Source organism: Astatotilapia calliptera, chromosome 2 (assembly GCF_900246225.1).
Source record: "Astatotilapia calliptera chromosome 2, fAstCal1.2, whole genome shotgun sequence".
NCBI lineage: Eukaryota > Metazoa > Chordata > Actinopteri > Cichliformes > Cichlidae > Astatotilapia > Astatotilapia calliptera.
Genome location: NC_039303.1, coordinates 14,253,373 through 14,269,652, shown reverse-complemented (window position 1 = coordinate 14,269,652; position 16,280 = coordinate 14,253,373). Strand labels below are relative to the sequence as shown.

Here is a 16,280-nt window from a genome sequence, read left to right as displayed (position 1 = left end):
ACTGCATCAAATTAAGGTTGATTACGTCGATTAAGCATCATGAGGTGGAGCGTGAGGGGTGGTTCCCTATTTTTTATTTATTTATTTTTGTTGTTGCTGGGAGTTGGAACCCTATTAGTTAGGTTGCTTAATATTTACGCTAAGTACTCTTTAAAATACCAGAATAGGGAGGATGGTGTAGGTCTAAGTTTATTAGATTGATCAGTATTGCTGAACTATGAAATTTTTTTTTTTTTGCATACAGGTATAACAGAATAGCTTTAGTGTAGTTGTTGTTTTAAACTTGAGTATGAACTTATACAAAATGCAGCAAGATATTTAAAAAACAGTTGTGTTGATTAAAAAACACACTATATCTGATTCATATCGGTATCGGCAAATATCCAAATTTATGATATCGGTATCGGTATCGGACATAAAAAAGTGGTATCGTGCCATCTCTAACACACACACACACACACACACACACACACACACACACACACACACACACACACACACACACACACACACACACTTTTTTGGTGTTAAAGCTGCAAATCTCTCACCTCACCCAAACAAGGTCTGGTCTGGGTATAATCCTGTCGTACTGACGGGTAGATGCATTCTGGGATATCGGTAAAGGACAGGGCCTTGGTCGTATTTGTTAAATCAGATTTGGAAGCCAGGCTGAGTTTAAACCTGATCTCAGTGGGTCATATGATGAGTGCGGAAGATCTTGTGGTGTTTGTGAGGCAGACTGAGAAAGGGAACTGGAATCCTTACATTACACTGGCTTCACTGGTCTGTAACCCAAGATATAAATTACCCAGATTCTGAGGAGGTTTGAGCCCTGACACTGCAGCTGCGACGCTCTAAGAATTAGGGCTGCACAATTAATCGTTAGAAAATTGCGATCTCAATTCCTACTTTTGTGTGATCTCATTTCCAAATGACAACGATTTTAAGAAAAAAGAAAAAAAGATGACGATTGTACGGCATTTTGATCGGGGACATAATCTGCATGAAAACAAGCGCTCAATCTTCCTGCTCAGCAAATGACAAGGGCGGAGCCTTATACCACGTGATACAGAAGCCGGCTGGCAGAGAAAAAACTACGGAGAGCACGTGAGAGATGACGAAGCTGTAAAGGCCAAGAAAGTGACACCGTCTTAATGATGCAGCGTGATTACTCTGGATTTCCTCTCTTGTGTAGTGCGAGTTGGTCCTGATTGGTCGGTGGCACCACATTTACAACATTTAAAGTCTGAATCCACCAAACAGAGTCTGAGTCAGTGATATTCAGGTCCAGCTTCTGCCAGCCAATCACGCGGCTTGCTGAGAGCAATGTTGCTGGGAAAAGTCACTGATTTGTTGTTGCCTTGTGAGCAGATGGCTCGGTCGTCTGTCTCCAAGTTAGCAGGATACAGATGATATGAGTCAGCTAACACACACACACACACACACACACACACACACACACACACACACACACACACACACACACACACACTCTCTCTCTCTGTGGGGACTTTAGTCTCTTTTTCCTGATAGAAAATCAAAGTGTTTTTGACTGAAAGTTTAATGTTTTCTGAGTGCCGAGTCAAAACCAATCAGAGTGTGCATGCTCGCTCGCTCAGGTCTTGAAAACACACCGTTCTCAGTAGAATGTGCTGCTGCTCTGACAGCAGCGTGTGTGTTACGGCCGATGAGGATGGATCTGGAGGATGTGTGAGGAATGAAGCACTGAAGACAGCCAATCAGAGCAGAGACAGGCGTTCCATGTGACCTGCAGCAGTGTGGGTCAGTGATCAGACTCAAATTATTCTCTTTACAGTTTGGGTTGTTTTCCATCTTCTGGCTGAGCTGCCTTAGTGCCGACCCACAGGAAATCTTTCCTCTGTGTGAGGTCACATGACACCATGTGATGGTCGGACTGCAGAACAGTGTTAGCTGCAGGCAATTAGCCATTGTTTTGCATTGCACTAGTGACCCTGAGCCGAAGCCTCCTGATCCTTGCACTGCTTCAGGTGTTTCATGTAAAACAGCTCTGAGGTATTTCTGTGCATTTAATCATGATGCTGCTTGGCCATCAGCTGAAATAACACACACAAACACACACACAGCTCTGCAGTGAGAGTCTGACATGTTTACTTCCGGGACTTTGTAGCCATTGGTTGCAAGTTTATTACAACTTTACATAATTCCATAATTGGCCGAGTGTGACTGGGCTGGCTCGTCGTTGCCCTCTATGCCGTGATATGGATGCGCGTAGAGGTGTGCGGGGAGGAAGGGGTCAGGTGAGCTTCAGTAGGGATCAAGTCACATGGTACATGGATGAGGTCACTGTCAACCTGTGTTTCTGTTTCTCCACATAGGGTTCCTGATTGGAGGGATCAGCTGGCTGATGGCTGAAGAACGCTGAGCTTTCCGTGATGCGTGCAAATATAACACACTTATTCTATGTGCGTGAAACCTGCTGGATCATCTTTACGGTGTGAGAAGCACACTGCAGAATCAGCAGCTGTGCAGCTTAGCATGTGTCACATCTGCACTGTTTTGAAATGGTGTGTGTGAAAGGCTGGAAGGCCTTTTGTTTTGCTCAGGGCATGTCCGCTGCTGGGATCGAACCTGCGACCTTTCTGTTAGACGTGGAGTGGGCTCAGAGGCAGTGGGAGGCGTGTGGAGCAGCCCCAGGCCTTTTTCTGTCTGTGTGTTTTTATTTACTGTCTAGTATGTGCCGCTCTTTGGCACAGCTGTTTCTCACTGTGCCCTTTTTAACCCCACAACACCAGCGCCCCAACACACACACACACACACACACACACACACACACACACACACACACACACACTAACAGTCCAGGATAAAGGTCAGAGTGCCCCCCGTCCAAGCTGCTAGAGTTACAAAACAAATTGTGGGGTGGCCTGGCGAGGAGGGGTGGAGGATACAGTGACAGCCCCATACTTCACACACGCCCACACATGCGCACAAACAGACACACACCAAGGATAAAGTGACACTGGAACATTGAACTTTGAACCTTTTCTCCCAAGAGCTGCTCACCTCCTCCTTTTCTTCCTTCAGTTTTATGTCTGTAGGTGTCTATGGGTGTGTGGGTGTCTATGGGTGTGTGGGTGTCTATGGGGGTGCATGGGTTTCTGTGATGGAGAAGGCAGGAGGCTCTGCTGATGTTTGCAGGTCTGCCTGCGTCTCTCTCACTGCATTAGAGCTGCTCCCTGGGGAGAGAGGGGAGAGATGGATGACGAGCGTGGCTGCAAAAATAACTTCCATATTTAGACTCGGAGAGGAGAGATCAGGAGCGGCGTGGGTTTCAGGGCTGCTCGGAGAGCTGAGGCATCCTCGGGAAAGCTGCTGGTCCTGATCCATCTGTAGTTTCAGGGATGTCAGTGGAATGAGCGCCTGCGAATCGGTCCTCTGTGGAACTGATGTTTGCACGTGAGCTCTGATAATTGATGCTTATGGCTGGTTTGGGACGATGCCGCTTTTTGCTCTTGGCTGCACTCTGACCTTTCAGCCACGTGCCCCGATCCTCCTAAGGTTTAAAAATCTTAGATGAAGTATTCAAATCATCGTCTTTTACAGCGTGTCTGTCTGCCACTTAACATGTTTATGGGTGACCCACAGCTCTGTGGGTTTTACTGTGTTGATGGTGAAACTCGGGGGTCACTGGGTGATTAAGCTTTCTTTAATGTGAGCGGATCGTTGGGTCTCAGGAGCAGGTGCGTCAACACATATTAGACAGAAACTGGCTTCATTAGTCAGCATCTGGAACGAGTTGAGAGTGGTAAAGGTGACTAGTGGCCGCGGTCTTGGAAAGAAGCTGATTGATTATTTGTTGTTGATCGATGGGATGTATTTGGCTCATGGGCAGCTGTTAGTCTGTTTGTGTCAGAGTGAAATGTACAGAAAGGTACTCCATCATATCTTAATTTTGCCGTCGCATTGTGATTCAGCCTGGGTAAAAAGGTCCCATTGTTGCATTCAGGTGCTTTCAGGAAAGCAGGAAAAAAGATTCATCAGCTGTTTCCTCCACGTTGCCATCTCCTCCGCCTCAGCTGCCCTTCTCGCACCATTAAGGAGTCGTGACTCTGTAGATGCAGGGAAGCATCGACTGAGAGGGAGGGGCGGGGTGTGTCGTGATGCTCGGCTTCACCTTTCTGCTCTGCTACAGCGAGACAAGGTGGAGGCAATGGAGGGGTGGGGATCTGTGGGTGGTTGAGGAGAAGTGAAAGAGCACAGAAACAGAGTGAGGGGAAAGGATGATGGAAAGAGAGAGGATGCGCACGCACACATACTGCACACACACAAACAGAAGGAGGAATTTAAAAGCTTGAATTCGTTTGACCCCTTAATGAGCTGGCTGCACTCACACCTGTGTGTGTGTGTGTGCGTGTGATTGAAGGGGAGGCAGAGGTGTTGTCTGTATGATCAGTGCTTGTGTGCCATGATGTTTCTGATGCTCCTGAAGCTTTCACTGCTGTCTGTCCTCCTGCAGATCACACACTCAAACACACACACTTCCTACGAGTATCAGAACGACCTTGAGAAAGCAGCCGTGTGTGTGTGTGTGTGTGCGTATGTGAGAGATGTCCAGCAGTGATAAGATTTTTCTATTAGTTACACACGACACGTTCCATTAGAAGAGAAGTGAGAGTGCCCTGCAGACGAACTCTGGATCACTGATGAGTGTGTGTGTGTGTGTGTGTGTGTGTGTGTGTGTGTGTGTGTGTGTGTGTGTGTGTGTGTGTGTGTGTGTGTGTGTGTGTGTGTGTACTGCGCGCACAGTAGGTGTTGTTAACTGACCAAGAACTGATGCAGCTCCACACTGTAACCTGCAGCCTGCAGAAACACACACACACACACACAGATTTGTTTATGTTTGTACGAGTGCAAACAGGATGTGATTAGGCGTGTAATTAGCTTTGAGTGTTCACGGTTTCATGAGGTTTACACGTCTGAGCTGCGCTACAGACACACACTACAGACGGGTGCAGGTTGAATTTGGTTCTGGACTCAGATGCATGTGCTGTGGCCGCTCCTGTTATTGACCGTGCCAGGAAGTAAAGGCTGATCGATTGGCTGTTGTGATTGATTGACAAGCAGATAAAGAAGTCCAGAGTGCGTGGATGTCACGGTAGCAGAGGGCAGCAGGGCCTGCAAGCCTCCAGCTCGTTACTTCACCTTCTCCGCCCTCAGCCCGCTCCGTGAGCTCGCCACCTTCCTGTCTGTGGTGTTTTAGGGTCAGGGAAGTGATGCCTTACACCTCTGTGAGTTTGAGTTCACCTGTAGGGGCTTTGTGTGCAATCAGGTGGTTCCACACGCTGAGCCATTATCTAATTTGACTCTTGATGATTGATTAAAGCCCACCGCTGCCGCTGCTGCTGCCGCTGCTGCTGCCACTGCTGCAACTCGCCATATCGTATTGCGAGGCAAAAGGATCGTATTTCCTCCCGGCGTCCTTGCTCTGTTTGTCTGAGGTGTTCCTGAGCCTCAGCAGTTCTTTAGTCACAATAAGTTGAAGGCGTGTGCTCTGCTGCGGCGTGCTGCAGTTTTGCTGACGGCGTGGTTATGAAGCAGGAAGGACGGCAGCGAGGCTGAGGAGGTGCAGACTCCGTTTGGTCCGGAGGCTGAAAATGAGATCTTTAAGTTTAGATTTGAAACAAGTTTGTGAACAAGTTTGACCAGCTGGGATTCACATATAGTTGGCCTCGATTAATGAAATCTGATCAGCTGACGGGTCAAAAAGGCGTGACCGTGAGTTTAAATGAAAGTGAAGTAATCTGATTGGCTGACCTGTCACACTTGAATTAAGGTCAGGGGGAAGTGCTGTAGTTTCAGAATGAGCGGGTGTGGCGCCATGCAGGCGTCTGAGATTTGGTGAAAACGGTTTCGATGCATTGGTCAAACGTAAGGCGAGGCTCCTGCTGCGCTCCTGCTTCTGTCTTGGAGAACCTGCCGCCGTCCTTCGGATGGTTTAGGCTGTCTGAGTCTTCCTCATTTAATCCCAGATCGACTCAATGATGTCAGGGCACTGTGGCGACCTCACCATCTGCTGCAGGACTCCTTCTTGTCACTGATGGTCAGGAAACCTCTGACCATCAGATTCCCACAGAATCCACCTGCTGGCGATGACGCCTTTATCCTTCTTTGTTAGTTTCATCCTCCTTTACACACACACACGCACTCATTATCCCCTGCCCTGCTGACCTGATGAGGTTCTCTCTGATTTTCTCAATCCTGTTAAGAGATTACAAACTGTGTCTGACTGAAAATATAGATTAACAGGGTGGAGGTGGAGGTGGGTGGAGCTGGGGGGGCTGTGATAGATGTGGATTACTGGAGGGTGGTTGGATGCACATTAGTGGGATCAGTGCGAGCGATGTGAGGTTGAAGTTCACAGGAATAATTTGGGGCAGTAATAAAATTCAGAACGTGTCACAGGATGAAGAGGAGGAGCAGAAAGGCATGATGGGTACTCCTGCTCCTTTAACAAGCACCTCAGTGCAAAAACAAGCATGTGGACTGCATGAAGTAAGAGGAGGAGGAGGGGTGGAGGCAATGCTGTAGGAGCACAGGGAGGTGGATGAGCTTGGGTCGGGTGTGTTTGTATGGCAGGGATCAGCTCCACTAATGGCTAGCACAGCTTTGAGGAGCCTGTCAGATCCTCTGATCCCTGAAGACCTCGCAGACATGATGGAAGCAGGTGCAGGTACAGCTTCACAGGTGAGAGGTTAAATAATGAGCTGTAGGAAACTAGGTGAGAGGAGACCGGGGCGGGGCTCAGAAACAGGGCAGGTAAAATATACAGCTGCTGTTGTGTATATTTCACAGTAAAACCCTGAGGTATAAGATTAAATAAAGTAATTTCATCTGGAAAACTGAATTCCAGTTTTCATCTTGAAAACTGGTTGGGCTGATGGATGGAGAGCAGCTAAAGGGCGAGCTACAGCGCTCTGGAATGAGATACTGGGATGGCCGGACACCTGAGACTAGAAGTGCGTAGACACTGAGGGATAAAGCGTGCTCAGTGGCACTTCAATCAGCACAGGTCTCTGAAAGGGAAACTGTGGAGGATACAGAGGACACTCGGTCTAAGCTTAACTTCATGTTTCTTTAATTTATCACGATGAGGCCTTCCTCTCCATGTTTAGCTGTGCCGACGGTCCATTGGAGCGTCTCTGTGTGTTCAACTGGAAGTGAAACCAGTTCAGTTCAGTGTGGCCGACTCTCCTCTTTCATCACCAATTTTTATATACACTGCAGGAAAAACGGAAAAACAATGCTATGATGCAAATTTGCAAAGAAAACAGCAGGTGCATCAAAATAAGCTATTTCCAGCAGTGCAATACGAGTTCTAAGTATCCCAGAAACTATTCAGAAAAGTCAAACATGACCAGTATAGGCTTTTAAGGCCTACAAGTAAAAAACTACATTTCCGCGAAAATGATGTCACTTCCGGTTTCGGGGAGGAAATGGCGGACATTTGATAGTTCGCGCTGACGTCTGTTTCACTGTGGGAAGTGTTACGAACAGCTGATCGGATCGGCAAAGCGTGTTTCTGGGATATTATGTTTTTGTTCCTGCAAGCGCTTTTTATGCAATTTTTGCAAAGCTTTATGTGGAAGGAAACCGTGACCGAGGACAAGCTGATGGCATAAGATGTAAGTACAACTCCTCCGGTTTCATATGCAAAACAAATTATTGCGCTAGCTTACGTGGTTCAGGTTCTACAGGGATTTAAAAATAGTTACACAAAACGGAGCGTGCTGCTCTGACCGGCTTCAATGACTTTAAAAAATAATATAAAATAGTGTGCAACACCACTGAAGTTTTTTTTTTTTTTAACCTCTCTTTTCAACCAATGGCAGTCACTCTCCTCTCCAAATAACTTCTGCTTAGCTTTCCGAGCTTCCCTCGGGTCCTCTTAATCAGCGGTCTCCAACCTTTTTTGCGCCACGGACCGGTTTATGCCCGACAATATTTTCACGGACCGGCCTTTAAGGTGTCGCGGATAAATGAGGGAGGGGCTAATAATCGGCTCAGTCATTTTTAATGATCGTTGAAAGCCCAGATCATAATCGTGATTAAAATTCGATTAATTGAGCAGCCCTACTCGGCCTCCATGCTATCTCAGCTGCCACCAACACTCTTATACCTGAGCTTTAAATCGGCCCTCCCCCTCAGATCCCATTACCCAGCAGCCCCGCAGAGCCAACTCCGCCAGCCGCTCGCCTTCGTTTTCCTCGCTCCATCACCGTTCTGCACCTCGCTGTCACTCCACACTGTCTGAATGTTCACACTTTGGGTCCAGGTGTTCTCTACTGTTGCAGGGCTTTGATTTTCTGTTTATGGGTGTAATTAAAAAACACCTGCCCCCCCCCCCCCCCCCCCGTCTCAGACTTGTACCCATCAGCCCCAAGAATAGTCGGATTTAGCCTTTACTGCTAATCTGAAGTCTTACTGGATCTGCCTACATCCCAGGAAGCCCAGTCAATAAGTCCAGCGACTGCCAGGCTGTGTCTCAAGGATGGCTCTTCAGCTCAGGTGGATATAATTTACCTGAGGGCAGGACGGGACAACAGGAAGAGTGTTAGCACAGCTCCGGCCTGTCGAGTCTGGTAAAGACTGGTCAGCTTAACGTGCGTATTTCCATCCTTGCATCATTAGCCTCTTATACTCAGGCTAGATTTAGCCCCACGCCTCTGCTGCTCTCCCTGCCTGAGAGGTGGAGGAGTCGTGAAGGCGGGGTGGTGTGGGGGGGTGGATGAAGCCAGATTAGGTTTCAGAGCGACAGAGGTTGGCTGGAGGTGAGATCAGTGTAACGGATCTGCCAGCAGGAAGAAAGAGAGACAGGTAGACGGGCCGGATTCCACGACGCACGAACCCAAAGAAACCCGGACTCTGTTTGTTAACCCTTGTGAGTCTGAGCCACAACGGACGGATGGACCCAAACCCTGCATACGGACAATGTTTGTCGCATTGTCAAGCTGGACAGGAAGTCTCTGACATGTGGCTCATTCAGCGAGCAGAAGAGACGCTCACAGAAATATTCCCATAAAAACCAAAAACAGAAGTTTTGTTTCTCAACATTGAAACTGAAATGAATCAAAATGTTCTGATTGGCTGACTCGTGCCTGGGCTTCTGGTTTTAGACTTAAAGAGGGGGATGAAATGAGGATTTGGAACGAAGGGGAGGAAAAGAAGAAAGAAACAGAATCTAGAAGCGTACTTTTGGCTATGTCAAAACAGAACAGCCTGAGGTCGAGCACTTCCCCACGTCGCGCTCTTGACCACAATTTGTCTGGTCCTCACTTCATCTCTGCTAAGGTAGGGTCATTGCTCACATTTGAAGCTTGTGGCAGTAACGAGGGAGGGCGGAGCTTCACAGACGCACCAGAGACATAAAAGTATGACAGTTTCATGAACGCTGAGTGGGACTGAGTGTAATTCGTCAGAGCGGATTCAGGAGTTTGTGGTGCCGAGCCTGCATGAACAATCTTAGAACCACAGCTAACAGATAGTTAGACGTGAGGTGGTGAGATGCTCACTCAGCTCAGCAGGAGGCTGTTATCAGTAGTGGTGCAACGGATCACGGTTGATCCGTAATCCGAACCGATCCCACTCCACGGTTCGGCACACACGTGAAAAGTATGTGTATGGTGGTCAGTCTGTCAAGCGGTAGTTATGGTCAGTGCTAGCGGTCCAAGTGGAGGAGCACTTTGCGGCATTTAAGCAGCCCTTTGCTGCCCAATCCAACTGGGCTAAAGCTATTACAAAAGCTACTGAGGTGTTTAGCTGCAGACGTGAGGCCGTACTCCGTTGTGCATAACAAGGGGTTAAACTATGATGAACGTGCTTGAGCCACGCTGAGTGTCCACTTCTGTGACAAGATCGTTCCAAGCATGTATAAGCAGGAAAAGTTTAAAGTTACAGCTGAACTGTCCCAGGCATCTTCTGTTGCCCTAACTACAAATGGGTGCAGCTCCAGGGCAACGGAAAGCCACATGACCGTGACCACTCATTATATCACAGCGGAGTGGTAGATACAAAGCCCTGTACTGCCCTATAGATTAGATTAGATTAGGTGAAACTTTATTAATCCCATGGGTTCCTCTGGGAAATTCAGTTTCCAGTAGCATAGCACAGACAGAAGTTGCAGAATGTGAGCAGAAATATACCACATATACACATACATAAATACAGAGTATACAAAAGGGATAAATAGGAATAAGAATACAAGGTAACGGCACATTTCAAGTATTGTGAGTCTATTACACCGTTGGATGTTAACAAAAACTATTGCACAGGGAAAAGGCACTACAGCTTACTTGTCCCCCCTCTCCTTTGTCCCCCTGTTTCCCCTCCCTCTCCCATCCAGCGAGGAGTTAAACAGTTTGATAGCGTGTGGGACAAAGGAGTTTTTAAGTCTGCTCATCCTTGACTTTGGGAGAAGCAACCTCTCGCTGAACAGACTCCTCTGGTTGTTTATGGCCGTGTGCAGAGGATGCCCAGTATTGTCCATAAAGTCCATATTGCACCTTAATTTATTTTTATATAAGTGCATGGAATGAGTCTTGAGCTGAATGTTTTTTAATAGGAAAAAATACTTAAATAAGTAAATGGTCTTTTTTTTCCTTTTTTTGCTGATCTGAAAATCCGATCCGTGACTTAAAACCGTTGATCCGATCCGAACCATGAGATATTTGATCCGTTGCACCACTAGTTATCAGTGTTCCTGACAGTTTCCTACAGCTGGGTTAGAACTCCAGTAACTCTGCAGCTGGATTAGATCATTAAACTGAGATTAATCACCTCTAGGGCTGAACGATTATGGAAAATAATCTAATTGCGATTTTTTTGCCCCAATATTGCGATGCGATATGCGATTATTTTTTAAGGTCTTTGTCTTCTGTATTATTAAACAAAGACAAGCAATACATCATATAGTATGGCCAATACTATATTACATTAATTTTAAACTGTTCTTTCCTGGAAGACAGACCTCTGTTATGATGACATGAGGTGATGCATGAATTGATGACTGACATTTTTATTTAACTTCTTCAATCACAACAGTATATTTGAACATACACAATAGTTTATTTTTAGCTTACAAACATCTGAGCATAAAGTGCTGACAAGGAACCCTGGTGTAAACATTAAAATGAAAGTCAGTGCAATGTGCAGATTGCAGAAATATACATTAAAAAAAAATCGGTGGCTTTACCACACTCAGTTTTTCGACATCTGTGAACTACTAGACAGTCATTAAATTAAAAAATAATATTAAATAAATAAAACTAATAAATAAAAAATGCACACATCTTACTGATCTCTGCAGTCAGTAACATTACACATAAAGTGCAAACATAATAGCAATTGTATAAACAATGAGTATGGCTCAGCTAGCCATAATCATCCTAGCTCACAGGTTTTTTGCTAGGAAGACCAGCATATCTACTTTTGCTGGCTTTAAGGATGAGCGAGTGCAGGTCACTATATTCCCTCCACTGCTGAACAGACGCTCTGAGGGGGCACTTGTGGCTGGCACACACAGATATTTGCGGGCCATCTTGCACAGTCGTGGAAAGTGAATGTTGTGCACCTTCCACCAGGCTAAGGGATCATCCTCTCCGTCAATGACAGGGGTCAACAGGTAACTATTCAACTCTGCCTCCACGACATCTTCAAGTGGCAGAGGCAAAGCTGAAGAGGCCGCACTGGTCCTCAGAAGGTCGGGTAGGCCGGAAGTAAACGGCCGTGAAATTGGACGGTCTAGCCTTCTGATTAGCGTCACCGCTGTCTCGGTGGAGCTTAATAAACTCGGCCGTCTGCTTCTTGCTATCTAAAATATAACCAGACACTGGTGTAAATTCTCGACTGTCTCATACTTCTGTTTAATAAGTTTTCTGTTTCACGTTTAGTCAGCTGTGTGAAAACCAAGGAGGAACCCACCCGGGGGATTAATAAAGTTTTATTTTATCTAATCTAATAACTTTAATCTCAGCCAAACCGATTTACTCACGAACAAACAAAACACTGAAAAAAGCCCAACAATAACATTTTTAGGTTGTCTAAGTGACTTATATATTACGTTTAACCCGAGCAGCGAAAGTCTGCGGTGATCTGAAAATGATGTGCCGGGAGTTGTGCCGTTCTCGGCCGCATCAGTAGCCCTCGAGCTCCCGGCTAGCTGTCGAGCTGGTGGGTAGCAGACGCCTCCGAAAACGTCGAAGCACTTTTGCAAATATGCGATATCTTGATAAACCGAGCAGATATTTGATGTTTACACAACTACTTTCTCGCCTCAAAAAAAATGTTAAAAGTTTATTTTGTGACCCAGAAAGATTAGTATGAGTAATTTTAAAGCTTAGTAGCGGCCGCCATTGTTGGAAACTGGAGTTTGGCTGGGCCGTGCTATGAATTCTGGGATATGGTAGGCCACGAAGGACACACCCGACCCATCCTTCAAATTCGGGGAAAAGGAGGACGCATTTGTCGGCTACATTCGGAGGAGTCTACGAATTTGGACAGCCTTCGGCGCGTCACTGTGACGTAATCGGTCTACAAATGCGGCCTCAGGAGGATGCAGCCCATGAATTTGGACATGTCCAGAGTATAATCGCAGCCTTTGCGGTTAGAAAATTGCACTTGATCATGTCGCGATATTATCGCAAATGCGATATATCGTTCAGCCCTAATCACCTCACAGGTGAAAGATGCTTCACCTGTGACGTCTTTGGGCAGAGCTCTCACACAGAGCATCCACCAGAGTTTTGGTCTGATCACACTGAAGGTCATGACCTTTGGTGCAGGCTGACACACAGACATAGTCTTGGCCGGCCGTGGCTCTTTATGACATCTCATCACCACCCAGAAATGAAAATCATGTTGAAGGACGGTTTCCCACTGCTGGAGGAGGTCCAGGGTTCCTACTGGGAGATTTAAGAACGGACACCTGTGTGAAGCCGGAGGAGAGGGTGGGGCTGTTCTCAGATCTGTGATCACACATTGTTTCAGTCCTGCTTTAAATATACAACATAAAAATGGCACCTCAGCAGGACAAGTCATTATACCCCACTACACACACACACACACACACACACACACACACACACACACACACACACACACACACACACACACACACACCCTGAAGCAGCAGCAGTGATGGGAACAGCCAGTACTTCACAGCACTCTGGTTTAGCAGCATCTCACTTCCTCCTTCAGTTGGCCTCAGTTTTACTCATCACTATACACACACACGCGCACACACACAGACACACACTCCTGTTTGTCTGGCAGCAGCTCCTCGAGTCAGCAGCACTCTGTGGAAGAACTGGTCATGAGACCAGGATAAGAGCTAAAGATAGTAACAAACACACTATGACAGGACACACACATATACACCTATTACAAGTGTGTGTGGTTTACACACACACACACACTGTAATAGCACATTTACGTTGTGTAAAGTTTCTTCTTTCTTCTCTCAGACAGAAAAGAGTAAGTCCAGAATCCAGACCCTGTTCCAGCTCTGAGCTGTTTGTCTTTGTAAGGAAACAGAGATCTGGGGGCGGGGCTTTCTCTTGTGCACAGACACACCTGTGACCCCTGTCCCATCAGTGCCTTGGAAATTCTGATGGACAAACGTCCCGTGGCTCTGTCTGAATGAGTGTGAAGAGCTCGGTGTGGTAGAGCAGGTCGTTTCCCTCCTGCTGCTGCTGCTGCTGAGCTCAGGCTCCACCATCCTGCTGTTAGCGAAGGGCAGCCAATCAACAAGGATGAACTGAAGTTCTGCACGGAGGCTCGGTATCAGAGAAAGGAGGATTATTTTGAGCTGTGAGTCATGCAGAGCTGCTCTGGGAGTCCCCATGCAGCAGAATGGATGGATCAGAGATCTCAGCAACCAAGCTATGTTACAGCAGCCTGACAGAACCATGTTTGCATGTTTGTGGCATCATCTGCATGTTATTGGTCAATCAGCAGATTAAAGTTGAGTTTACACGGTGAGCTGTCGCAGGAGGAGGCGAGGGAAAAACGCTGTGGCGCTCAGTCAAGCTTCTCGGGACAAATGGACTAAACGCTCAGCCTTGGCATATACCCCTGTGAGCTTTCACTATCTCACTTTGTGCCTCAATAATCAAACGGCAGGTAATTGGCTCTTTGTGGGGGGAGGAGGGAGGGGCACTTTTTTGTCTGCTGTGATTAAGCTCATCCTTTCTTTACCGGCTGCGTGGAAGTTGAAATCCTTCCACCGCTCGCAGGTGTGTCGCAGTGAACCTTCAAACAGACCCTGTGACTGCGATCAGCTGCAGGTATCACTGCGTCAGCTTGTGTTCTCCTGCTGTGGTTCTGTGGGCCGTCAGATTCCTGCACCAAGCACTTCCTGTCAAAGTGACTTACAACAAAGTGGGCATTAAAGGCCTTATCTCCTCCATGTCAGTTCTTTATGCGGAGCTTGGATGTGATTACACCTTCTTCATCCGCCGCCTCTCATCACCATTTTTCAGCTCTATGGGAGCGTCCGTCACCTCACCTTCACGTCTGTGCCACGCCTCCTTTTCCTTATTACTGAGCTTGGGTCATTTCAAGTCCCGATAAAATATGTTCATGATCGCACTAAAGCCACGGGGAGCAGACTAATCGTGGATTCGCTGCTCAGAGGATCAGGAGTTTGGGAAAGGTGTCGATCGAAGCATCGATTACTTCCTTTTGTGTTCCGGGATTATTTCAGTGATTCTGCAGTGAGTGCTGTTGCAACATCAGCTGTTTGGTAATCTCAGCTGATCTGGAGCTGCAGGCCCTGAGGGCAGCCCGGTCTCTGAAACTCGCTAACCTGGAAACACCACCCAGTGCTCCGCTCTCAGCCTCCTGCGGTGTGCAGTCTAGAGAGCCTGACCTTGTATGGTGTTGCTTGTGTGTGTGTGTGTGTGTGTGTGTGTGTGTGTGTGTGTGTGTGTGTGTGTGTGTGTGTGTGTGTGTGTGTGTGTTTGAGGGAAGTTGGGACAGCTCTCACATGACCGGACTTGTGACTGACCTTGCGCAACATTACAACAGGCCTGCGTCCAGCTGCCAGGACAGCAGCCGAGCTTTGATTCCTGCGTGTGGATCAATAAAGTTACACGTTATTATCAACGCTCCGCTATTTTTATTGTCGTGATTTTTGGCACAAAGTTTGGAGGAGGTGTGATGCATGTACAAAAACATGACAGCCTAATTTCACTCAAGTTATGAATCACCAGAGAAGCTAATGTTTGTACCAGTTGTGTGTGGCCTCCTTGCTCCTCGTGATTGGCTTGTGTCCTTTCTGGACCCGTCTGCAGATAGTTGTGTGTTCTTTGAGATTTTTCTTGCTTCATATTTTTCTTAAAGAGTTAAAAAAGCGTTCACCTTTGAAGGGTGACCTCAGCTAACGAGATGATTTCAGCTTGTGTAACTCTGAGTCCAGTGGAAAGACGCGGCGCTCGCGCTTAGCCAACCCAGAGATAAGCTTTGAGGAATCTGAGTGTTTAAAGATAGAAACGAAGGATGCTGGAGCTCCACCGCAGAGCCTCGCTGGCCTTTCCACATCCACTCTCTCCTTTTAGCCCAGATAGCTCTCCCACGTGCAGGCGTGCTATAAATAGCCCAGGTTTAATGCACGATTGTCCCGGCGGACTCTTCGTGTTGGTAGCGTCTCGCTGCTTTCGCTCAGGCACACATTAACCACAAATGGGTCCCACCACACCTCCACCCCCCAAAACAGCAGAATTACACAGTGAGGGCCTTCTGAAGGAGCTGATAGTGAGCAGATCTCAGAGGTCAGGCTCATTCATTTGCACATTACCTCTGCTGTTCCAGCACGAGGCGGAGGCTCAGCGCAGAGCCTTCGTCTCTTGTCTGTCAGTAACTTCAAAGATGTGAGTATTCTGCATTAATTTCATGCTCATTTGTTTAATCTGCCCGTTCGAGCAGTAACGGCTTCAGAGACACTCTGAGTGATGCTGACGGGCCGTGGTGTCAGGGAGGAATAAACCCGCCTCTGCTGCCGTTTGCTTTCAGAGAGGGGATGACGGAGCGCCGTGCGGTCACTCAGCAAAACCTCTCATTTAAAGTCACATCTCAGGCTCTTTGGCACAAGTCAGGACCTGCTTTGTGCAAAAGCGGGCACGTACGTGCTGCTCTCACCTTCTGGTCGCTTCCACTTCTCCCTCAACTGATGCTTGATGACTGCAAAAATTTGAGCCCTGACTTCGATCGGCAGGAGTCAAAGCTCCGCCTCCTCGCGCTCACCT

At 47.3% G+C, this 16,280-nt stretch overlaps 1 protein-coding gene across 4 annotated transcripts in view; it reads left to right on the top strand.

Moving 5' to 3' along the window:
* ppargc1b (peroxisome proliferator-activated receptor gamma, coactivator 1 beta) overlaps nt 1-16,280 on the top strand; it is a 59,010-nt gene that overhangs the window by 19,438 nt on the left and 23,292 nt on the right. The window contains exon 1 of one of the 4 annotated variants that reach the window (XM_026185397.1): nt 2,360-2,444. The exons of 1 other annotated variant lie outside the window; for it this stretch is intronic. In XM_026185397.1, coding sequence (XP_026041182.1) covers nt 2,415-2,444 — 30 coding nt within the window. In that variant the 5' untranslated portion in view covers nt 2,360-2,414. Of the gene's footprint in view, nt 1-2,359; nt 2,445-6,350; nt 6,727-8,403; nt 9,331-16,280 lie in introns of those variants that run through there. 2 more of the 4 variants (XM_026185380.1, XM_026185372.1) reach the window with 2 other exon arrangements.